Source organism: Acomys minous (genome assembly GCF_964271855.1).
Source record: "Acomys minous genome assembly, chromosome: 16".
Lineage (NCBI taxonomy): Eukaryota > Metazoa > Chordata > Mammalia > Rodentia > Muridae > Acomys > Acomys minous.
This window is the reverse complement of record NC_140498.1, coordinates 9,965,490-9,990,692: the sequence shown is the minus strand read 5'-3', so window position 1 is coordinate 9,990,692 and position 25,203 is coordinate 9,965,490. Positions and strand designations below refer to the sequence as shown.

At 42.6% G+C, this 25,203-nt stretch overlaps 1 protein-coding gene across 7 annotated transcripts in view; it reads right to left on the bottom strand.

Moving 5' to 3' along the window:
• Window positions 1–25,203, bottom strand: part of AKAP10 (A-kinase anchoring protein 10) — a 65,002-nt gene that overhangs the window by 15,850 nt on the left and 23,949 nt on the right. For all 7 annotated transcript variants that reach the window (XR_014775244.1, XR_014775245.1, XM_084760874.1 and 4 more), the window contains 7 exons: window positions 22,454–22,538; window positions 21,522–21,645; window positions 18,351–18,487; window positions 15,683–15,827; window positions 11,704–11,877; window positions 7,753–7,862; window positions 3,389–3,471 (listed from right to left, as the gene is read on the bottom strand). Coding sequence is in view for 5 of the 7 variants with exons in the window: in XM_084760874.1 (XP_084617000.1) it covers window positions 3,389–3,471; window positions 7,753–7,862; window positions 11,704–11,877; window positions 15,683–15,827; window positions 18,351–18,487; window positions 21,522–21,645; window positions 22,454–22,538 (858 nt within the window). In the remaining 2 variants the exon portion in view is untranslated. The remainder of the gene's footprint in view (window positions 1–3,388; window positions 3,472–7,752; window positions 7,863–11,703; window positions 11,878–15,682; window positions 15,828–18,350; window positions 18,488–21,521; window positions 21,646–22,453; window positions 22,539–25,203) is intronic.

The window sequence follows — 25,203 nt, the reverse complement described above, 5'->3', positions numbered from 1 at the left end:
GTCAAGGCCAGAAGGGGGCAGTCATAGGTCACAGCAGGAAGGACAGATCTTACTTCAAGTGTAACAGGATGCCAGAGGAAGACACAGGTGTACACATGACACCTTGACTACACTGCACTTTCTAGTTCAGTCCTCAATTCTTTTTTCACAGTAGGGATGAGGGGGAAATGCAAAGTAAACGCTCATGCATCTCATGTTGCATGCTTAATTGCTATTAAACTTTTTACAGATCCTTTCGGGTGGTATTTTAATATATAACTTAAGTATTATGGACATTTACCACTGGAGACCAGGCTAGCCTCAAACTCATAGAGATCCACCTGCCTCTGCTTTCCAATACTGGGACTAAAAGTGTATACCACCATACTGACATGGAGAGTCTTTGAACAATACTACATATAAATATTTCCTATCAAAATGGATAATTTCCAGTTTATAAGAAATCCAGATTAAGTTAAGTAACAACATTATAAAAATCTAGGAAGCAGAGAATTCTGGAATTAGCCTGATGTTTTTACAGGTCCAGAGGCCTAAGGAAAGAACCAACTCAGGGGAAAACTGATAAGACCACACCCCTGTATTTTCAGGAGTATTTTCTGACACACTCTATCTCTATGTTCCTGTATCACCATCTTTGAGTGCAACTGCTGGCAGAAATGCAATCTTATTGCCTTTCCCTCTCATATGACACAAATCAAACTGTTCTTCTACTATGTGCCTAACCCATAAGTGCCACCATTCCTGACCCGGGTGCCGACAAGATGCTTCTCCACTTCTTCTCTTAAACTGTTACGTTCTGTTTCCAAATGGCTGCCAGAACAATTCCTTCAAGGCGGAAGTCCTGTCCGTCACTTCTCTAACCCAGCACGCCGCGAGTCTGCACGCCCTCTCTCTGCAGTGGTGCTCTCCACCTCCACTATCCTTTTTTCTGCTCAGTCTACCGCGCACACTGGCCTTGTGTGTGATCATGAGGGCTGCTCAGTTCAGGCCTCTATTCCTTCATCTGAGATGCTACTGGATCAAAACCTCTCTTCCTGGAGAGCCTTGGCCCTCCCTAAGCCGAGGCTACCCTTCCTGAAGACTGCCTTTTAAATATTACCTCCCACTCCTCTGACAATCCTTTACCCTGCATTTTACTCTTACAGCTAAGTATTAAACATATGCATAAGCTGTATTTACTGTCCTCCACTGTCATGTGAGTTACAGAGAAAGCAGAGCGCCTGTTTTCTCCTATGTACTGAGAACACCTAGGCACAGTAGACACATTATTACTTCTTAGAATGAATGATGTGCAGAGACTGAATAACCAGGATGAGCAGAGACAAAGGACAACTCACACATCACTTATTGGGTTATGGGCACAGCTCAGTGGTACAACACTGTATGTACCAGGAACTTGGCGTAATCCCCAGCACTGAAAAAAACATTTTACATTTTTCATTACCCTCTACACTCTTTTCAGCAGAACACCTTACACATCTCTGATGAAACAGAAAATAAATCGATTATATGGGTAAAGTCAACTAGAAACAGACCCTCTTTGTTTTTTGTTACTTCACTAACTTTTGTATTTTTTTTCTGAAAAGAGATCATTCGTCAAAATAGTGGTAAAATTCTTTATCGAAATATAATTGTCGTACAGAGCTGGGGATGGCTTCAGCAAGTGAAGCTCTGTGCAAGTGTGAGGACCCGAGTTCACGCCCCAGAACCCACGTGATAACCAGGCGTGCTAGTGTGTGAGTCCTAGTGCTCCTACAAGGGAGTGGGGAGGAGGCAGAGATACCTACACTCACACTTCCAAACATCATACACACACATTAAAGAGAAAAAGATATATAAATTCATGTAAAAATAGATAAAGCACAAAAGAAGGCAGTGCTACTGAGCCCAAAAGGAAGACTGACAACATGACAACAGGCCCCCCCTCCCTTTTTTGGAGATAGGGTTTCTCTGTGTAGTCTTGGCTGTCTTGGATTCACTTTATATAAACCAGGCTGGTCCCGAACTCAGAGATCCACCTGCCTCTGCCTCTGCCTCCACCTCCGCCTCCGCCTCCGCCTCCTGAGTGCTGGGATTACAGGTGTGCTCCACTCGCCCAGCTTCCAACAGCTCCTACTTTAAGCCTAACAAAGTGGGGCATTTCCTCTTCACAAAGTTAGTACCATCTACAGAGTAGAGTACAGTTGATCCAACCACAGACAAGTTCTAGATGTCATCTGAATGGATCAACATTCGTTTCCCAAATTTTCCAGTGTGGACCAATTGTTTAGGACTAGATTCAGTCACAAGCTAGGTGTGGTGGCGCACGCCTCTAATCCCAGCACTTGGGAGGCAGAGGCAGGTGGATTGCTGTGAGTTTGAGGCCAACCTGGTCTACAAAGCAAGTCTAGGACAGCCAAGGCTACACAGAGAGACCCTATCTCCAGAAACAAAACAAAACAAAAAGAACTAGATTCAGTCACAAAGAATGCATTTTTATGAGAAACGGGCTTGAAAGGTGCTGTACACACCTATAATCTCAGCACTCAGAAGGCAGAGGCACATGGATGTCTGTGAATTCCAGGCCAGCTAGGGTTATACAATGAAACCCTGTCTCAAAAAAGAAAATAAAAGTGGGGGGCAGTGGGGGGAAGAAGATAGACAAACTTAAAGGGCTAAGGAGAGGGCTCAGTGGACAAAGAGCTTGCTGTGTTGAGATTCCCAGAACCCACACAAACAGCTGGGTGTGGCAGTGCACACCTCTAACCTAACTGCTGGGGAATGAGGTGGTGGGGTCGGGCTGGGGTGGGGTGCTGAGCCAGGCAGCCTAGCTGAAAGCCAAGCCTCAGGTTTGTTAGAGACCCTGTCTCAAAACAGCAAGGTGAAGAAGTGAGTAAGGAAAACATTCCCACACCAATCTCTGCCTCCAGCCACACCTGTGTGGGTGAGTGGACGTTAAGTACACCCACCACATACACTCAAGGTGGAAAAAAGAAAACACCTTGAGTCTAAAAAAGACTTGACCAAGCCACTCTCCTGTTAGACAAAGGACCTGGGTCTCAGCGTATTACGTTCCATGATAATTTTCAGTACCTGAGGAAATTTAATAAACTAAAGGTTCACAAGACAAGGCACAAGCCCATCCTGGATTGGATGTATACCTTTAAATAAAAAGAAAAACAGTATTTCTCCTACTGCTGTGCTTTCTGTAGTGGCAAAGTCAAGTCCAATAAAGGAAGAGATTTTGCAGAGGTATGGTATATAAAGTCTTCACACACAGGTGTATCTATAAACACAGTAAAAACCTGGTAGTTACAACTGCTTTAAACCCTAAATCATCCTCCACTCATAGTTAGTACCTAATGTGAGCAAAGCTGAATATGAGGAATAAAACACTACCACATCCAACCTTTTGATTTCTTCACATCAGGTTCAGGCTCAGACTCTCGGATGAACTGCCCCAAGTCACTGACTCTCCCAAAGGACATCTTCCTAAACATGATGAAAAGACAGGTATCATTTCTAAAACTCAAAACAAGTTAAATAGCTCATCTAAAGCTCAAAAACTGGAACCACAATTCATAACAATTCAATTTATTCAAAGGCAGGTTTATTTGAAATAGAACCTCTTTTCATGGAGACTGGAAGAATCTCTAAGTCAGAGCTGGAGAGATAGATGGCTCAGAGGTTAACACTGACTGACTTCTCTTCCAGAGGACCAGGGTTCAAATCCCAGCGCCCACATGACAGCTCACACTGTCTGTAAGTCCAGTTCCAGGGCATATGATATCCTCACACAAACATATATGCAGGCAAAAACCAATGCACATTAAAAAAAAAAAAAAAAAGACCTCAAAACCTATGGAATTCCTTTTTAAATCCCAAAAAAGGGTTATGAAACACAACATTAGGGTGATTCAGTTGTAAAATGCATACAGAGAATACAAGACTAGCCAAGACAGTTTTACAGAAGAATAAACAAAAGAGTCTGATTTGCTCTACGTGATGAGAATATGTGACAACTCTGGATGAAACTGTGGTTCTATAGGGTAGTGTTTGCTGGCATAAGTGAGGCCCTGGCTCAATCCTCAATACTGAAGACAAAATAAAGCTAAAACAACCAAATAAGCCCCTCCTCTCAACTCATGAATGAAATCACTAAACAGAACAGAGTATAATATCAATTCTTCAAAAGCACTCAATGGAAACTGTTGTGACATAGTTTAACCACAATTGCCTCAGCAGGAAGGGGAGGGAATAATCACTTGTGAGTGAGTGCAGGGGAACAGAAAGCCTATGTGCACTTATGCAACAAGCTCATTTTTTATAAGAGGAAACAATAAACAAAAAACTCTCTATTACAAGTTAAAAGAAGACTGTTCTGACACCTATATATTATTTTACTTTGGAAAGGGGTCTTATTTTAGAGCTACCCTTTCTAGGAGTCTCATCTTATATATGGCATGTATGTCCACCAGTATACCAACAGACACAAATGTATTTGCCTTGGAGAAAAGTTCCTAGGTGCTAAAAGAACAAAAATAAAACAACGAAACCTTTATGACGACAATGAAAAAATCATCACTTTTCTAACCCATTTATATATTATTTTAATATATATAATAATATATAAAAAACTAAATGAAACATTTTGCAACTGAAGCTAGTGGGATTGTTTCTTTTTTGTTGTGTTGTGATTGTTCATTCTTTTTTGTTTTTTTGAGACAGTCTCTCTATAGCCCCAACTGTCCTGGAACTTGCTATGGAGAGAGATTTGCATTAACCATCATGTTTGACTACCAACTGACTTTCTTAAGTGAGGTTCTAAGTAAATAAACAATTCTGTAAGTGTAGAGGAATTTTAATTCAGAATATGGCTGCTCTGGTAAGAGGTCACATCCAAAGCCCTTCTAGATCTATTGATCCAGCTGGAAACAAACACGCCTTTAATCCAGGGGACAGAGGCAGGCAGATCTGAGTTCAAGACCAGCCTGGTATAGAGCAAGTATCAGGTAAAGAAAGGCTTATGTCCAGGCCTGGCGGGACATGCCTTTAATTCGAAACCAGATTAAATACATCAGCTGGGAGAGGCGTTTGAGCCAGAATAGCTGAGTTGAACCAGCCAGCCCAGAGCTCAGAAAGAACAATTAAGGGCAGGCATATTACGCAGTAAGTCTCAGAGGCTGAAACATTCTGGGTTAGACTGTACAGAGGCTAGAAGCTTCCAGGACTAGGCCTAGGTTAGCAGACGGAGTCAGTAATCCCCCAAGACAACAACTGAAACGGGCGAATAAAATTCCCCTTTACACATAAGAGTAAATTTCATCTTCGAGAAAGAGCTCATCTGGACTTTGTCCATCATTTTCTTTTTCTCTTTTTGGATATATGTGTATATACTCAGGGGTGTGTGTGTGTGTGGGGGGGGGTGTGTGTGTGGGTGTGTGTGTGTGTGTGTGTGTGTGTGTGTGTGTGTGTGTGTAGGTCAGAGGTCAATTTCAGGTGTCTTCTTCAGTCATTCTCCACTGTATTCATTATTGCTTTAAATGTGTATGCAATGTATTTATTTATGTAGTTGGTCAAAGGACAACTCAGTCAGTCAGCTCTCTTCTCCCATATGGTTTTCAGGGATTGAACTCACTCAGGTGGTCAGGTGTGGATGTAAACATATTTCTGCTTTGATCCCAAGTGTGGGAAGTGAAACAGACTTGTGTGAGGGTATGCAGTGTTTGTCAGCTGGTAGCAGACTTGTGAGAGGACTCATGGTGTTTGTGTACTAGAGAAGGAACCGCCTCTTAGTCAGGCTTAGCAGCAAGCGCCTTCACCCGTTCAGACACCTTACTGGTCCATCCACTTTTCTTTTTGAGCCTCAAACCTCAACTGAACCTGGAGCTTGTTGACTCAGATAGACTGGAAGGTCAACGAGCCCCAGGGATCTTTCTGCCTTTCCAGTCCAAATATGCAAACCCGCCTTTAAGCCTAGCACCCGGGAGGCAGAGGCAGGGGGACTGATGTGAGTTCGAGGCCAGCCTGGTCTACAAAGCGAGTCCAGAACAGCCAAGGCTACACAGAGAAACACTGTCTCGAAAAACAAACAAACAAACAAACAAATAAAAAAAGGCAAGCCCACCCTACCATGCCTGGCTTTTTACAGAGGCAATGGAGGTAAGTACTCTAACAATTCTAAAAGATCACATTACTCAAAAGCTAGGCAGGCAAGATGGCTTAGTGGGTAAAGGCACTTTTAGGAGCAAGCCTGGAAACCTGAGTTCAAACTCAGATAACGGTGAAAAGACACAACCCACTCAACCAAGTGGTACTCTGCCCTTCACATCTACACCATGACATGTGTGTCCACAGATATATCTCTCGTACACACACACACACACACACACACACACACACACACGATTAGTACAAACTTGACATAGCCGTTGTGTTTTCCTCAAAGTTTTTTCTAGCCTTCTCAGTCATCCAAATGCCACTGTTAATTTTTTTTAAATTTATCTATTTATTTGTATAAAGTGCTCTGCCTCTATGTACACCTGCAGGCCAAAGAGGGCATCAAATCACATTGTAGATGGTTGTGAGCCATCATGTGGTTGCTAGGAATTGAACTCAGGACCTCTGGAAGAGCAGGCAGTGTTCTTAACCTCTGAGCCATCTCTCCAGCCCTACCACTGTTAATTTCTGACAAAAGCATTAAGATATGGTGAAATCCCTTTCACCAACTGTTAAGATCAAGTACAGCACAGGGTAAGTAGTCAAATCTACATCGGTTCATCAAGCCACACTAGGGTTTATGTAGTCATTATACACACTTAAGAAAGAAGTCACTGTATGTGTGTCTAGTAAATTTCAGTAAGTGAAATACCCTATTGTCTTCCCATTCTAGGCTCAAAAGAACCAGGAATATTCTCAAATACAAAGAAATGCCTCGGTTTCCTAAGTATTTGCCCTAACACACAAGTAATGCCAGCATCTTTTTTAATTTAGGTGTATTTTCACTTTTAAGATCAAGACTTTAAAAATGCTGAAATGGCCAGGCATGCTGGCATAATCCTCTAACCCCAGCACTCGGGAGGCAGAGGCAGGCAGATCTCTGCAGCTTGGTCAATGTACTGATTGCAGGCCAGTCAAGATTACACAGCAGTGGAGTGGTGAAGGGAACGACAGGGGCCATTAGAGACTATTTTAAGTGCTTTTCTGGTATCGCTTCATTTATGGCCACAAGCAAGCTGCAGTGTCAAATCTGAGTCCCTAACAGGTTAAGCAGAATGCTAAGAAGTAGACAGAACAGAATGGAAACTCAAGAAGCCTCCCGGAGCCTTCCTTTAAAACGTTCCTGTAGATTTATTGTTGCTATGCAGGTGTGTGTGCGCGCGTGTGTGTGTGAATACAGCTATGCATGTGCCACAGCATGCACTGGAGGTCAGAGGAAAGTTCTGGGAAGTTGATTCTCTCCGTCCTCCATGGAAACTGAATGAACTCAGGTTGTTCAGGCTTGCTGGCCCCAGAGCCATCCCTTTTGCTTTGTTTTTGAGACAGGATCTCACTATGTAATGCTCTCTGGCCTAGAATTCACTATGGAGACTAAACTGGCCTTGAATTCACAAAGATTCATTTTTACTTGGTCTCTCAGTTGCTGGGATTAAAGGTGGGCCACAATGCACGGCTTCCTTCTGACTACTATACTACACGGTGTGTGAAAATGCTGAGCATTAAAAATATTTTTAAAAATTAAAAGAAGTTAAATTCTATACAAGTTAAGCTTACCCTGCATATGTCCGTTGATATAAAGATTCTGGATCCAGACTTGCAGCATCCACAATTATTGCTTCATCAAAGTTTTTCAGAATTTTAATACTGGCTTTTTTCACACTAGACTACAACAGAAATTATAAAATTAGTAGTATGTTATTTTAAAAAATGAACCAGCCCTGAGTTTGGAAGATGAGACACTAGTATAAAGTTGTTTCAAGTATGCTTGTTATTTCCCAACTCCTTCACTGAGGAGTACAGCGGCAACAATTCTGGAACACTCTCTACAGCTACAGCGACAGGAGGGAAGCACGAGACGACACACAACACGCATTTGTACACCTCGCCCGCCATCCTAGAGACCTATGTTGCAACATGTCACCATGTTTTTCCAAAACATAAAACTTAGCCATCTAAGCATTTGTACAAAGCCCAACCTTTACGGAGTAAATGAAAGCTCTCAATTTTCAGTGAGGCTAGGTGACAAAAAAACAAGATAAAGAGCCCCACCTACAGTGACTACATACAGTCAGTTGCCATCCAGCATTCTAATTCAAGAAAAAAGAAAACAAGAAAAGAAAAAAACAAGCCAAAGCAGGTTGGAGTGGCCATTTTTTTGCAATACTGAGTTGACTAAGAAATCCAAATCTTAGAAATGCTATTATGGATAGGCTCATTTGTATGCAAAATGACTTGTATTTCACATCAGTCACTGAAGCGTCAGGTAGAATACCGAATGCAAAGCATAAGCTTAATGCCTGTAACTAAGAGGCAGATTAAATAATTGAACTGGCAATATGCTGAGAAAGAACACACCTCTAAATATGAAATTAAGTAAGAAAAGAGCAGCAGGGCACATTAGAGGGACTGTTATCACAAGTCAGTCTGAGGCACTGGCAGTCAGGGATGGTTAATACTGTCAACCTGACAGGACCTAGACCCACTGAAGTCAAGCAAGCAAGCTCCTAGCACGCCTGGGGGGCTCTACATTAGGTTACACAGGCTGGGAAGACACACCCAGAAATGGGCAGCACCATTCCAGTGGAATGGAGTCCAGGACAAAATAATAAGGAAAAAATGAGGTGCACTTAACCATTTACTTTCTTCTTACTGACTGTGGATGTAAACATACTTGGTCAACTGGTCTTTCCTTAACCCTTTTTTATTTTATGCATATGGATGTTTTGCTTGTATATATGTCAGTGCACTACATGCATGCAGTGCCTGAGGAAATCAGAAGGCGGCTTAGGATGGCCAGAAACTCGAGTTACATATGCCTGTGGGCCACCATGTGGATGCTAGAAACTGCACCCTGGTTGTTCAGAATAGCAGCCAGTACCCCTAACCCCTGAGTCACCCCTCTGACCTAGTCAACTGGTTTCTGACAAGGGTGTTTGACGAGTGGCAAAAGGACAGGAATTTTTGTTTCTGTTATTGAGAAATGTTGCTGAGACACCTGGATATCTAATGAAAAGACAATGAAGCTGGGCGTGGTGGAGCCCGCCTTTAATTCCCGCACTTGGGAGGCAGAGGCAGGCGGATCACTGTGAGTTCGAGGCCAGCCTGGTCTACAAAGTGAGTCCAGGACAGCCAAGGCTAACACAGAGAGACTCTGTCTCGAAAAAGAAACAAACAAACAAACAAAAAGACAATAAGATTGGGTACTGAGAGTGATGGTGCAAAGGCAGGTAGATCTCCAAGTTCAAGGCCAGCTTGGTCTATATAGCAAGTTCTAGGCTAGCCAGAGCTATATATAGTGACAGCCAAGGCTACATAATAATATCCTGTCTCAAAAACAAATAAAAATTAAAAAGACACAATTTTATAAGGAGGGGAAATGGGAGGACAATGGGTAGGACTTTGATTAGTATATATATATAGATGAAATGTTAACAGACTACATAAATTTAAAAAAAAAATCAAACAACTTAAATTTTTGTTTTGTTTGTTTGTTTTTTGAAATAGAGTTTCTCTGTATAATAGCTCTGACTATCCTGGACCTCTTTTTGTAGACCAGGCTGGACTCAAACTCACACAAATCCACCTGCCTGTCTCCCGAGTGCTGGGATTAAAGGTGTGTGCCACCACACCCAGCTTTTAAAAAAAATTATTGTACATGTCCATATTAAATGACATGGGGGTGGGCAACATGTGCCAGAGTGTGCATATGGAGGCCAGAGGAAAATTTTATGAAGTATGTTCTGTCTTTCCACCTCTGTGTAAGTTTTGTGACTTGAACTTTTGTTACGTGTCTTTTTCCACTGAACTCCCTCCTGGCTCCAGGTAACGTAATGCCTCCTTTTGATTTGCTGTCTTGGGAATATCCCATTTCCTATAATTTTACAGAGAATCAGGTAAGGTATTCTACCTAACATTAAAGAAAAAGAAAAAGAAAGAAAAAGAGGAAGTCATAACACAGCACTCTGGTTTGAAACAAACCTCAAAGTAGTAAGAATAACAATGAGACAGCTGAGCAGGGAAAGTGCTCACTAGCAAACCCGAGGGACGATGCCTAAGGGAGGAACCCGGGGAGGAGGAGAGAACCAACTACTGCAGCCCTCTGGTTCCCACACTCATTCTGTGATATGCGTGTGCCTGCACTAATACACGCCCATCATACATATAATGTTTTAAATAAATTTAAACAATCTGAGCTCGGGGCTGGAGAGATGGCTCAGAGGTTAAGAGCACCGACTGCTCTTCCAAAGGTCATGAGTTCAATTCCTAGCAACCACATGGTGGCTCACAACCATCTATAATGAGATCTGGTGTCCTCTTCTGGCCTGCAGGCAGGATATTGTATACATAATAAATAAAGAAATCTTAAACAAAAACCAATCTGAGCTCACCTAGAATAAAGAGTATCCTTTATTATTGAAATTTCATAAGTTGTAAAAAGAGCTCTTCAGAGGTTGGAGAGGTAGGAAAGTGCTTGCTATGCAGGCATAACAACCTGAGATCCATGCCCAGGACACACACAGAGAATCTGGGCTTGGTGGAATGGATATAATCCCAGATGAGAGCCGGGCGGTGGTGGCGCACACCTTTAATCCCAGCACTTGGGAGGCAGAGGCAGGCCAATCTCTTGTGAGTTTGAGGCCAGCCTGGTCTACAAAGCGAGTCCAGGATGGCCAAGGCTACACAGAGAAACCCTGTCTCGAAAAAACAAAACAAAAAGCAATAATCCCAGATGAGGCCCTGAGTGAACATCCTGAAGGAATGTATGTTGTTGACACGAGCATGGCCTTATCAAGGACCCTAGTGCCTCAGAGCCATGAGGGCAGCAGTGCCTTCCCCTGGTCTAAGTATGGATGTTTAAAGGGAGTGCAGAAAATGTCAACCATAGCTGCTTCTTCCTGGATGACTGCAGTCTGAGATTGCGCCCCTATAGAGGCCCCTACTAAGATCCAGCTACATAATAAACCCACCCCCTTGTTCAGCTGTAGATAGTAAATATGCTGAACTTCTGGTCTGCTAATGCATCTCCATCAGAGCGCACAGCCCACCCAATCCCAGCTTTTCTGTATACGCCATTGTCAACACCGTCAGATCAATCCAAAAGCCATGCAGGAGACTAGCAGATTTCCGGGCCTTGCTGGCTAGCCAGCTTAAGCTAACAGCAAGTCCAGGGCCAGTGAGAGCCCCTATTTCAAAAACCAAGGTGATTAATATCTGAGGAGTAACAGCTTTCTGGCCTCTGCACACTCTTGTGCCTACACACACATATACTAGGTCACTAAAACAAAAGCCATGTTGTTAAGCAGATGAACAGCTTTAATGAAAGCATTGATACTTTACAATACATTATGAGCCTAATCACTGGCAGTCTGACTAGAATTTATAAGCAAGCTGATTTTATTTTCTTATATCCACTACTTAACCCTATTGAGATCTGCTGCTGGCACTGAAGGAAAAGCTCTCTACACCTCCCCTCCCGCTAATGGACTGCAATCAGCTAATTAATACCTGAGCATTGGAGCCATCAGAACCACCTGAGTGAGACTCCTCAGGAAGGCAGACAGAGCTGTGAGCAGCCAGTGAAACATTCCCTCCAAGAAATTCATCTCCTCGGACTGAATGGATGAGGTCATTCAAATATTTGTAATAAAGATTGCTGGACAGAAAACCAGGCAAAAAGACCTGAAAAAGGAACATTTTAAAGATGAAAATCCAATGCATCTAGGACTTCACTTTAAATAGCTTTACCAACAAGCCTATCATTGACAGCAGTACTTTGTACCTCTACCTCCCACACTATCCTTTTGTACAGTTTTCACTGCCACTAAAATAAAGTGTTGTTACCCACCCACACTTTTCATGGACATTACACAGTGAGAAGAAATAGTCTGTAGTCTTTACCACATGCTGATATTAATTCTGAATTGACTTCCCTAAGATGAACGATAAGGAATGTGGGCTGGAGAGAAAGATGGCTCAGTGGTGAAGAGTTTGAACCAATATTGAAGATGACTCGAGTTTTGTTCCCAGAACCCACACCAAGCGGCTCACAACCCCCTGTAGCTCCAGCTCCTGGGAGAGAGAACACCTCTGGCCTCCATGGGCACCTTCACCCACAGACAGACATGAAACTAAAAATCAATCTTTGAAAAATTACAAGGAATACGATTGCTAAGTTGAATTTTAACCTTCAAATATACAGCAAATGTATCTACCAAAGGAATGTTATCAATTTATATAACTGGCAGGAGATTATCTGTACCCACACAAGCTTTCTGATGTTGGTTTCCTTATCTGTTTCCAAATAACTAATGGCACTTGCCCAATAAATGCCAACTGAAGTATGTTTTATGGTTATTTAAGAATTATTATGCCTTTAATCCTAGCACTTAAGAGGCAGGGGCTGGTGGATCTCTGTGAGTTCGAGGCCAGCCTGGTCTACAAAGCGAGCCTAGGACAGCCAAGGCTACAGAGGAAAAACCCTGTCTCGAAAAATTTAAAAAAAAAATTATTAATGGTGTTAAGTACTCATGTTTATCATTTTCACTTTCCATTACAGACTAGATTTCCTCCACAGCATTTAGCACAACTGTTGATATATCTGTAATTAAAATGTATTCTGGGGCTGGAGATATGGCTCAGAGGTTAAGAGCACTGGCTGTTCTCCCACAGGTCCTCAGTTCAATTCCCAGCAACCACATGATGGCTCATAACCATCTGTAATGAGATCTAGCACTCTCTTCTGGCGTGCAAGTACACATGCAGGCAAAATACTGTGTAAATAGTAAATAAATAAATCTTTAAAAAATAAAAAATAAAATGTCTTCTTATAGACCTAAGTTCCAAAGGTCAAAAGCCCCATTTGTTTATCACTGAAACACTAGTAACTAGTACAGAAACGCTCAAAAGAATCTGTTGAATGCATCACTTCCTATTTTTCCTCATCCACGTGCTACGGTCTGCTATTGTTGACATTAGTGCAGGGCAGGGGGCCTGGTGGCTCATGTCTATAAACAGCGCTTGAAAGGAGGCAAGGTGATTGTGAGTTCACAGCTAGCCTGGGTCACATACACCGTCTTGAATGGTCTCTGACTCCTCCGTCCCTCCAGAAAAATACAGTACCAATCAACATTTATTTATTAAGAACTATTATGTCCTCCTGCCCCGAGAGGTAGTGAAGACAGAACCCAGGGTCGCCCACATGACAGCCACAACCCATTTTTATTTTTAAGAGGATCTCCCTTAGTTGCCCAAGCTGGCCTTGAATTTTCACTTTTCTCTTTTTTCAACTTAGTTATGTTTATTGTTTCACAGAAGCATGCCTGTGTGTGTGCGTAAGTAGTTGTCCACGTGCATGTCACACACACAGAAGTAAGAGGACAACTTTCAAGTGCCAATCCTCTGCTTCTATCCTGTGTCCCGGTAGCTGACCTCTGAACTCTTCTGCCAGCCCCTGTTTGTTAACACATCAGAGTGCGTGCGCACTGTCATCAGGAACTTGATCACCTCCAGACAGGGTCGCTTACTGGTCTGGAGAGTAATTAGTCTACACTGGATGGCTGGTGAGCCAAGGGTCCTCTGCCTCTGCCTTGTAAGCACTGGGGTGTTCCACATGTGTGCCACTCAGCAGTCCCACATCCCCTAGCCTTAAATGCCTGATCTTTCCACCTATCTCAGTTTGCAGGTTGTGTGTCAGCACACCCAATCATATCTTGTTTTTCTCTGTATTTTATTTATTAAGTTTTAATTAATTAATTAATTAGTTTGTTTGTTTTTCAAGACAGGGTTTCTCTGTGTAATAGCCCTGGCTGTCAAGACTCACTTTGTATACTAGGCTGGCCTCAAATTTACAACAATCTGTCTGCCTCTGCCTCCCAAGTGCTGGGAGTATGCGCCACCACTGCCTGACTTCAGTTTTTATTTTTTCATATTTCCTCGGACCTGAACATTCCTTTAAAATCAGAAAATTTTTCATTTTAATTTAAAAAAGGTTTGCTACCTTGGGTTGTTACTGGTACTTTATTACATCTTCTCTAGCTTTTTAATAACTTGTCATTTATACTAATTCATTTAAATTTAGTATTTTTGTGTGTGTATGTGTATATATATGCATGAAGAAACCAGAGACTAATTTTGGGTGTCTTCCTCAATCATTTCTCCACATCATCATCATCATTATTATTATTTTAATATTTTATTTAATTTTAATTTATGTGCACTGGTGTGACGGTGTCTGATCTTGGAGTTACAGACAGTTGTGAGCTGCCATGTAGTTGCTGGGAATTGAACCTGGGTCCTTTGGAAGAGCAGGTAGTGCTCTTAACCACTGAAGCACCTCTCCAGCCCTCTCCACCTTATTTTTTAAGACAGGGTCTCTCACTGAACTTGGGGTACATCAATTGGCTGGGTCCTCTTGTTTCTACGTCCTCAGGGTAAGGATTATAGAAGCCACCTCTCCACACTCTGGTTTCTTACAAAAGTATTGAGAACTAGCCAGGTAGTGGTGGCAAACACCTTTAATCCCAGGACTCTGGGAAGCAGAAGAAGGTCAATCTCTGTGAGTTCAAGGCCAGCCTGGTTTACAGAGCCAGTTCGAAGCCAGCCTGGTCTACAGAGTCAGTTCGAGGCCAGCCTGGTCTACAGAGCCAGTTCCAGGACGGCCAGGGCTCCACAGAGAAACACGGTCTCAAAACACAAAACAGCCAGCCTGGTCTACAGAGTGAGTCCAGGACAGCCAAGGTTATATAGAGAGCCTTCTCTTGAAAAAACAAAAAACAAAACCACAAAACAAATTACTTAGGACCCTAACTCAAGTTTGACTGAGCTACCTCCCCAGCATGTAAGTTCAGTTTTTTGTGTCTGGCATTTTATAATAGTGCTTAATCAATCTCTTTTCACCTGGATAAGCATGACATGTTTTAGTGACATAAACTTTTGAGTTTGCCCTGGACTTAGTAAAACTCCTGACAAATCTGTTCTAATTCATTATAATAAATTATTCATAAATATTAACACTATTACTAAGCCATTAGTAATAATCTCAAAATATATAAAATTAGTGACCAAAATCGTAAAATGGTGATCAAAATACATAAAATTAGTATTTCAATCTTCATGATCAATAGATATTTGCCAATTATTCAGAAATTAATTTTATCTCCTACAGATACAAAACTAGTAACGGTTACTAGTTTTAATGTGATGGTCATTAAGCTAATATGCATTTCACACCATTAGTTCATTTTAATCCTGTGTAACTTTGCTATTACTTCTACTTTACAGATGAGGAAATGGTATTAGTCCAGTAAGTGCCTGGGCCACTTAGCCTACCAAGTGGGGTTAATGCACACCGAGTCCAGACTCCAAGGCTCTGCCCTTCGTCCCTCTGCCCTGCTGCTTCAGGTTCCCAGCGCTGCGTTATAGTCTGTATTTTCGGAGGCTCACCAGTAGAACTTCTCATAGTTTAATATTTGGAGATCATGGTTACCTTCTCCATGGTTGTCCAAGCCTGACGTAATGGGGTTGTGAAACAGTTAGGAAGTGGCCCGCCTTCCCTGCAGATATTGGATTCAATTTCTAACCGCACAACATCATCAAATCCAAGGGGGTGTGTGGCCTGGAGGGAAAAGTACCTATGGCAGAAAGAGATTCAAAGTAAAACCAAATCCCACACACGCTTCCGCGGCTGTCCATATTCACACTCTTGTCAGACCCAACTTCAGATGTACTTTCTTCCCATTTCAACAGCCATCACTGTCTACCTAAAACCTCCCACTAACCTGCCACAGCAGAGCGAGCATTGGGATGAACATGAGGAAGTGGAGCTCTGTTCAAAAGTTCCCCCACCACCTTGCCCTTTGATTCCAAGAAACAGTTTTCTCCATGGAACCTAGTTCCTCACCTTCAAAACAGAAAAACCAGACTCAATGCTTAACCTGATCATCTATCAGAATTATCTCAAAAGTTTTCAAAAGAATAACCATTCCCGAGTCTCCTCCTCAAACCTGCTGAATCAAAACCTAATACACGGGACTGGAAGCGAGTTTTTAACAAGGTCCTAGTGGAATCGGGTTTTGTTTTTTTAAAAGATTTATTTATTTATTATATATACAGCATTCCACACCAGATCTTGTTGTGAGTCATCATGTGGTTGCTGGGAATTGAACTAATGACCTTTGGAAGAGCAGTCAGTGCTCTTAACCTGTGAGCCGTCTCTCCAGCCCTGGTTTTTTGTTTTTTTGTTTTTTTGTTGTTGTTTTGTTTTGTTTTTAAGATTTTTCTTATTTATGTGTTTTGGTGTTCTGTCTGCGAATGTGTCTGTGCAGCACATAGGTCCCTGGTCACTGACTGACCTAGAACTGGAGTTATGGAGGGTTGCAAAGCAAAATGTGGTGCTGGGAATTGATCCTAGATGGTTATTACGCAGACAGCCAAACTCGACATTTAGCAAGTGCTGGTCTAGATAGTCCTGGTCCTCTCACTCTAACACCACACAGTTCTTGCCTTCATATTTTATGTGTGCTGTCTGTGTGAATATGCAAAATGTATGTACAGGTGCCCGTGGAGCCAGAAGAGGGCGTCAGATCTCCAGAGATGTAGCTACACAGCTATGAGCGGCCGGCCAGGTGCTGGGAATGAACACTGAGTCCTCTGAAGAACAACAAAAGTGCCTTTGGATGCTGAGTCATCTCTCTAGCCTGTGATGTCCTTTTAACCCCCAAGTCACATCCGCACATTTGTCTATGGATATAAACAACAAATTTCCTCATTAAAAATAAAAAAAATCAAAGACAAATGTAAAGAATGAATTGAATGTTGCTGGCCAACAGGGCTGTGATGATAGCACTGTCTACAGTCTTACCATTTGCCTGAGCAGATGTTTTTAATTTACAGAAAGATTCTTCCACCAACTTCTTGTCTTTTGTGGGAACTAATGAGAAATTGGCTGGTGTAGCCTAGAGGTAGAGGGCTTGCTTAGCATGTACAAGGCTACGGGTTCAATTCTCAGTATCAAAGACAAAACCCAGAAACTACTGAAAAACTAGTACTAATTATCAATGTCGAGCGAAGGAATGATACATGTACACATTTTCAATTAGCTTAGTGTACCTCCAATCATGTTCATTATCCAAACCTGGCTCCTAAGCACAGGCTCTTCCACTGCTCTATACATGCTATTTCCATCTCAGGCTCACTTAATAATCATGTCAAGGCATTTGTTTTGTTTTGTCTTTGTTTATTTATTATGTATACAGTGCACCTCAGATCATATTATATATGGTTGTGAGCCACCATGTGGTTGCTGGGAATTGAACTCAGGACCTCTGGAAAAGCAGTTGGTGCTCTTAACCTCTGAGCCATCTCTCTAGCCCATGTCAAGGCATTTGTGATAAGTTTGTTTTCAAGCTTTCATCGCCTGGAAACATCTTTCTCTCTTCCCCTTTTCATGTATGTATGTGTGCATGGTCACATGGGCACATATGTATGTACAAGTGAGCATGCATGTGCGGACACGTGTGTAGAGGGCACAGGATGATGCTGGGAGTCTTCCTTGATGGCTCATCTTTCTTCTTTGAAGTGGAGTTTTTCCTTTTTTTAAGATGACATTTCTATGTATCTTATTATTACTATTATTTTATGTATATGGGTGTTTTGCTTGCAGGCACGTCTATGCATCATGTACAAACTTAGTGCCTGAAGAGGCCAAAAGATGACATCGGGTCCCCTATAACTGAAGTTACAGGTGCTTGTGAGCTGCCATGTGGGTGCCAGGCATGGAGGCCCAATCCTCTTGAGGAGCAGCAGTCCACTTGGTGACTGAACCGTCTAGCCCCAAGGCAGGGCTTCTTAATCAAATGCAGAGCCATGGCCCAAGCCTCAATTTACTCCTTAGGATCTAAACCAAGTTTCTGTCTGAGAAGCCCTTCTGAGCACCACACTTTGGTCCTGCCTGCTACCATAAAACCCCTCAATTTCCTCAGCAGGGACTTTTGTTCTTCAACTGGAAAGCCTTGCATCTACCACATGCAAATCAGTTCTTATGCTATGTCCTGTGGACTCGCTTGACAGCACAGATGGACTTTATTCAACATCATTATCGCAGTGCATAGCGAATGCTCAGAGCACCTGCTGACACAGGGACCAAACAAACTCACTTGTCATATAAAATCATGGCGTCATTCTGTGCCTCCTGTCCATCATATTGGCCCTTTTTGGCAGCAAGCTGAGACTGAAAATTATCCGCTGCTAACCAGAATTGTAGGATATTCACTGCATCTTCTTTTTCCATGTACTAGGAAGAAAAATACAAGACAAGAAGCAGTTCCCTTACCACCTATGATTTATATGTTGTTAGTAGTACAGAAAAAAAAGGATCCCCTACAATCCACACCCTTCAGCAACATATAGAAACTTGAAATAGACAAGTTTTAAATATTCTTTCAGGGGAAAAAGGGAATAAAATTAACAACAATAAAAACCCACACCATGTACAAGGAGATGCAAACTTCAGTGCACTGGAGTAAAAATTAAACAAATTTGGACTCACACTTGCTCACAAATAATAACAGTGAACTATCTGAACTAATTATTTTACACCTAAGTCCAGGTACCATTCCATGAGGACACATGGACACTCCATGAGGCCAATCTGAACAATTACTGATTTCAACCATGGTCAAAAAGGGAAAAAAATAAAAAGCAAGTTGACTATGTGTTCATCACACTTCTGCCAAAAGGCACAATTCAAGCATCTGTACGCCTTACCTGCTGTGAGTGGATATATTAAACCAAATCTAGGTGCCAGAGTGGGCTATCTTCCTAAAAGCTGTTGAGCAGAGAGGCCCCTGAGGCCCTCAAAACAATATCGGCAACTGCCACTGCAGCTGTTTGACTACCAGAATTAGATGGTAAACCCCAATCACTCTGGTCACATGATAGAGAGCAAGCTGGAAGTGGAATGGAAGCTTCCTCCCTGCTGGCTAGCCCCTCTAAGTTGGAAGGCACTACGCAACGTGCTGGGTGAGAATTGTTACAGCCGTACTTGGCTACAGACTCTGTAACACTCCTGACCAGCCAGGCAAGATGTACCCACTGGTACAATAGTGACGAGTCTGTTATGGAGCTAACCAACTGTTTTCTGATTCTATTTGATTTCCACTTCAGAGGAAGGAACCCACATTTGGTGCTTTAAACTCAATTAAAAGTCCGTAACTGAGAAGGCCCTAAGTCCTAGTGGGGAATCACTGCTACTGCCTTCCTAAATGGCTAAGATGTACTGTCCAGCTGCCTTCTAAGTCACATGTTCATACACATTGAGCAGCGCCACTGCCAGTTTTAATGAAGCTGGATTTTTTGGTGTTTTTGAAACAGGGTCTCACTATGCAGCTTTGGCTAGCCTGGAACTCACTATGTAGATCAGGGTAGCTTTGAACTCACCTCCCCAGTGCTGGATTAAAGGCATGAAACACCTTGTCTGGCTGAAAAGCTTCGTTTTGCAGTGATCAGTGGTGATTGCAGAGACCCTGTCACTAACTGCTGAGTGTGCAACTATAAAGGGGACATCTGCATCACCCACCCACATCTCAAGCATATCATGGAGGAAGAGTCAGAAAGAATGTAAGAGACGGAGGAAGGGAATGAGTGACGGGGAACACTGACTTCCAGGTACAACACGTCTGTTCCCCATTGAACTCTCAGCGGCTGTGAGTACCTGTGGAGATCTCGACAGACTGTGCTATCAACCGCCTTGTGTGGAAGGGGAAGGGCTCACAAGGCCACGTAGCACCCCAAAGTTTTATACAATGTCAGTGATGAATGGGGGAGGGAGAGATGTGTTCTTCAGTGTGAAGTCACTAGTAAGGTGTCCACACTTCTAATGGAACTCACCGGGGGACAAGCACACACACAAAAACAAACAACTTGCGGGGGGAAGTTGGGAAGAGAAAGAGAATGGGGGGGTGGATAACAAGGTATTTGTGTGAATATAATAAAAACATTATGTACATCTATGAATATACCATAATGAAGCTGATTATTAATGTATGACCATGTGCTAATAAAATCTTTTTTAAAAAGACTTCAATAAAATGAATAAATGTGAAAAATACCATGTATGTCTCAAAGAGATTAACAGATTTGCAGTTTGCTTCAAATATTATACTGAAAATTTCTATCAAATAGCTAAAATAAAAATGGTAAACATGGGAAATGTTCACTTTTCTTTCTTCTGAAACCTGGTCTGTGATTATGGCAATGGAATGAAGCAGTCATGGCTTTACTTCTTCACTTTTATTTAATATGTGCATGCATGTGTATGTGGGGGGAACTGTGCTCACGTGTGAGCATATGAAGGCCAAGAGATTGACATCAGATGTGGGTTTTTTTCCTTTTTTTAAAAAAAGATTTATTTATTTTATGTATCTGAGTGCTCTACCTGTATGGACACCCGCAGGCCAGAAGAAGACATTAGATCATGTTATAGGTGGCTGTGAGCCACCATGTGGTTGCTGGGAATTGAACTCAGGACCTCTGGAAGAGCAGACAGTGCTCTTAGCCACTAAGCCATCTCTCCAGCCCCCAGATGTGTTTCTTTATTGCACTCTACCCTATTTTCTGAAACAGTCTCTTACTGAGCCTGAAGCTCAACATCTGGCTAGAGCAGCAAGCCAAGGCTCCAGGGCTGAGCACACCGCTGTGTGTGCTGCCATGCCCGGCTCCAGGGCTGAGCACCTCGCTGTGTGTGCTGCCATGCCCGGCTTTTTCACATGGGCTCTCTGGATCTGAACTCAGGTCCTCATGTTTGTGCAGCAGGCATTTTGTTTACTGAGCCGCCTCCCAAATGCCTATTTATTTATATTTGAGGCATGGCCTTGAGTAGCCCAGGTTGTCCTCAAAATCCTTCTATAGCAAAGCATGAGTGACCTTAAATTTCTGACCCTCCAGCCTCCACCTCAGGAATGCTGGAACTAACAGGTCTGCACCAACCAGTTTCATGTCTTCTAGGGAGCTTTGCGCACACTAGGCAAGCACTGTGCCAACTGAGCCACATCCCAGCCTCCAATTCTATGGCTATAAAGTAGTTAAAGTATTTTTTATAATGTATTCTCTTACACTGTAACTAATGTGCTTTTTAAAAGTAGGGTTATTTTACGCTGAGTTTTCTCTTTAATCTGATAAATATGCTGTTAAGGTCCTCTTGCCACTAAGTACAACCTAGAACAAGTACTTTAGAAATGACTTATCTCTTCTATGTCATTTGTTTAGACAGGGCCCCAGCATGAGGCTGGAGTGCTCTAGCAGAACATAGAAGAAAATGCAGGATTTACCTCAGAGAAATAAAAGAGGGCTGACTCACAGAAGAGAATGTCAGCCAGGTAAACAGTCCCACTGGTCAGCACTTCAATCTGGTATTTACAGAAATGGTGACTTCGCAGAAACTCACTAAAGTGCCTGCACGTGGACAAAAAGAAAACATTTGAGGGAAAGACCAAGGAAAGAGCATAACTGGAAAAACTACTCTTTCCAAAACTATTCCTAGCAAATCTTTTTTGTTGTTGTTGTTTTTTTTAGTGTTTTTTTTTTTTTTTTGAGACGGGGTCTCTCTGTGTAGCCCTGGCTGTCCTGGGCTCCCTCTGTAGACCAGGCTGGCCTCTGCCTCCCCAGTGTTGGGATTAAAGGTGTCCACCGCCACCGCCACCGCCTAGCTTTGCTCTTATAAAATCTTAAAAGGCCTAGACCAAGGCTGCCTTATTTCCAAAGTGTTGCTCCTGATTCCTTTCAGCTTTAAGCCACCTCTCAATGATTTATGGCTTTCTCCTGATAGTTACCACATGCTACCTCATATTACAGTAACCAAAGAAAACGGCCTGTTTCTTTTATTAAGCTGTAACTTCCTTCAAGGCAGATACTGTATCTACTTGTGGCCCTGTACAAAAAATGTAATAAGTACTGAGTGAAAGAATGAATATACAGATTTTTAAAGGCACACAGCAATAATCGGACATCTGGAGACAGTGTGTTACTACTACTGAGTTACAGAGCATAAACTGAAGGCATAAACAAATCAGATGCCCACCTGAAGACATGCATTACGAAATTAACAAATTCTCAGGCATATACTATAGTCTCAATCACCCCAAATGACTTTATCCAAGTGACTTAACTCTTCAAAAGTGCGGTGTTTAGTTAAGTGAAGTCTGTTTTCCAGCCAGGAGCCAGAACCCCCCGGAAGGCTAGCCACGTGAGAATATGAACTTACTCTTGCTCCATTGCACTAAAGACTACAGCCTGTGCCAGAACGAAACAGTTGGGATCCACCTGGCCATCTTCTCCACAAATCTTTGCTGTGAAAGAAATAGCAATTGAATTTCTACTAAATTCAAGCTATATCACCTTAAATCAAATTGGGAAATAATAGTTAAGGCATACACATGAAGTTTTCAATGGAACTAAAAAGGCTGGCAAGATGGCTCAGTAGCGCGCTTGCTGCCAAACCTGCTGATTACTCAAATTCAATACCCAGAATGCACGTAGTGGAAGAAGAGAACCAATTCCAAAGTTTGTCATCCAACCTCTACTGTGGCATATGCACCAGCCCCAAATAAATAACTAAATAACTATCTAAATTCAAAAAACAAGAAGAAAATATAGGTAATATCTTGGGACATGGAAAATCTTTGGAGGTATGCATATAGAAAACACACCAAGTCGGGCATGGTGGCAAACGCCTTTAATCCCAGCACTCGGGAGGCAGAGGCAGGCAGATTGCTGTGAGTTCGAGCCCAGCCTGGTCTACAAAGCAAGTCCAGGACAGCCAAGGCTACATAGAGAGACCCTGTCTTGAAAAACAAAAAAAGAAAACACACCAAAACACTAAACAAAACAAGCATACATTAGATGGCTCTAAAAACAAAATGAAAAGGCAAAATGGGCATAGGACAAGAGATGGCTCAGTGGTTAACAACAGCACATACTATTCTTCCAAAGGACTCAAGTTTGGTTCCTAGCACCCATGTCAGGCAGATCCTAACCACATATAATTATGACACCCTCTTCTGAACTCCACAGACACCTGCACTCACCACAGTGTACACACACACACACACACACACACACACTTTAAAATAATCTTTTTTAAAGTCTGAATATGGCTGGGCGGTAGTGTTGTATGCCTTTAATCCTAGCACTTGGGGGGGAGAGGCAGGTAGATCTCTGTAAGTTCGAGGCCAGCCTGCTCCACAGAGTGAATTCTAGAGCAGCCAAGGGCTACACAGAGAAATCCTGTCTCGAAAAACCAAAGTCAGGACAAAGTATGATAATTAAAAGATTACCCAGCCTGGTCTACAAAGTGAATCCAGGACAGCCAAGGCTACACAGAGAAGCCCTGTCTCGGAGGGGAGAAATACCATTAATTAATGGCCCACATCCTGAATAAAAACTGAACCAAGGACATGACAGATAACTCCAAAAGAACAGAGGTGGGTGGTACTCTTCTCATTACCCGTCCCTGCTTTTTTTATTTAAAAAACAAAACAACGGGAGGGAGGACTGACAGAGCCAACTAACCAGAACCGAGGGGGCCTGTGCCGACTGGGGCTTCAGCCAGGAACCATGCATGGGCTGCCTGGGCCCCCTGCACAGATGTAGCTGATGGGCGGGCAGAAAGGCAGCACAAAACTGCTTCAGCAATCATATATACACAAATCAAATGCTTCAGCAATTATGTAGAGATTATAACACATATATAATATATACACATATCTAATAATTATGCTAGTTAGGGCAGAGGAAAACTGATACCACTGCTAATAGGAGTATACACTAGTGTATCTTTTACAGGGCAACTTGGCAATTTCTACATTAGCTCTTTTTTGGAGATAGGCACTATGAAGCCCTGGCTAGTCTGTAATTCTTTGTAGACCAGACTAGCCTCAAATTCATAGAGATCTCCCTACTCCTGCCTCTAGAAAAACAAAATATGTTTAATCAGTAATACTATTTGTAAGATTGTAACCTAATGAATTACGGATTTAAATGTTAAAAGTGAGTGTTACAAAGAGAGCTGCCTAATAAATACCACTAGAAAACCCCTGAAGCAACCGGTCAGTTCTGCCCTTTAAAGAGGCTTCTGAAAACTCAAGGGTCAGTCATCCTGATCCCTGCATTCACCGCTCTCCAGACAATCCTCAGCTGTGACAGAGATGTGTGTGGTCGGCTTTTAAACTCCTTGCAGTCTCTGGAGTGTAGGAGTCTTTGTCCTGTGCTTATGAGACAACCAGGAGTTAGGAGCACCCTGAGAGCTTCAGGAAGGGCCTGGTCACCACAATGCCGGGGCGAATGACCACGGCCTGTGAGAGGGTTGGGGTTTTCAGTGAAGGGGACTGATGGCAGGGTGATGCATCACATTCAGCTCTGCTCACACAATGAACTGATTAAAATCTACAGTACAGACAGGGCTGAGAAAGACAGCAACGCCCAGACAGAGGGTGGAGTGCATGTGGAGAAAGCAGGAAGCTCCGTGGTCCTTCTCTGATTTGCCCTGTACATAGCTATCCATTGACTACGGACCTGCATCCTTTGTAAATACCCTTTATAATAAATTAGAAAATCAAAGTATTTCCTTAGCTTCTACAAGCTGCTCTAGCAAACTAATCAAACCCAAGGAGGGTGAATAAGAACCAGCAATGTGGGCCCCAACCCCCAACCTTCTTAGAAGTGGGAAGTCCTGTGAGGCCAAGCCCTCAATCTGTAGAGTCTGCCGCTGTTTCCAGGTAGGCAGTGACAGAACTGAATTGACAAAGGAGACATTTAAGTAGCATCTACTAGAGAAACACTTGCTGAAGTGGGTGCACCCAGGGTCACAGACTAGTCTCACGATTGTGAAGTATAGCAGGAGAAACTAAGTGTTTCCTGTACCTTTACTACATCATGTTGCTCCCCCTCAAGCATGTAACACCCCTTCTGTTCTCTTTGCTGAGAACTTTGCTTCCTCCTTCACTGAAAAGGCCA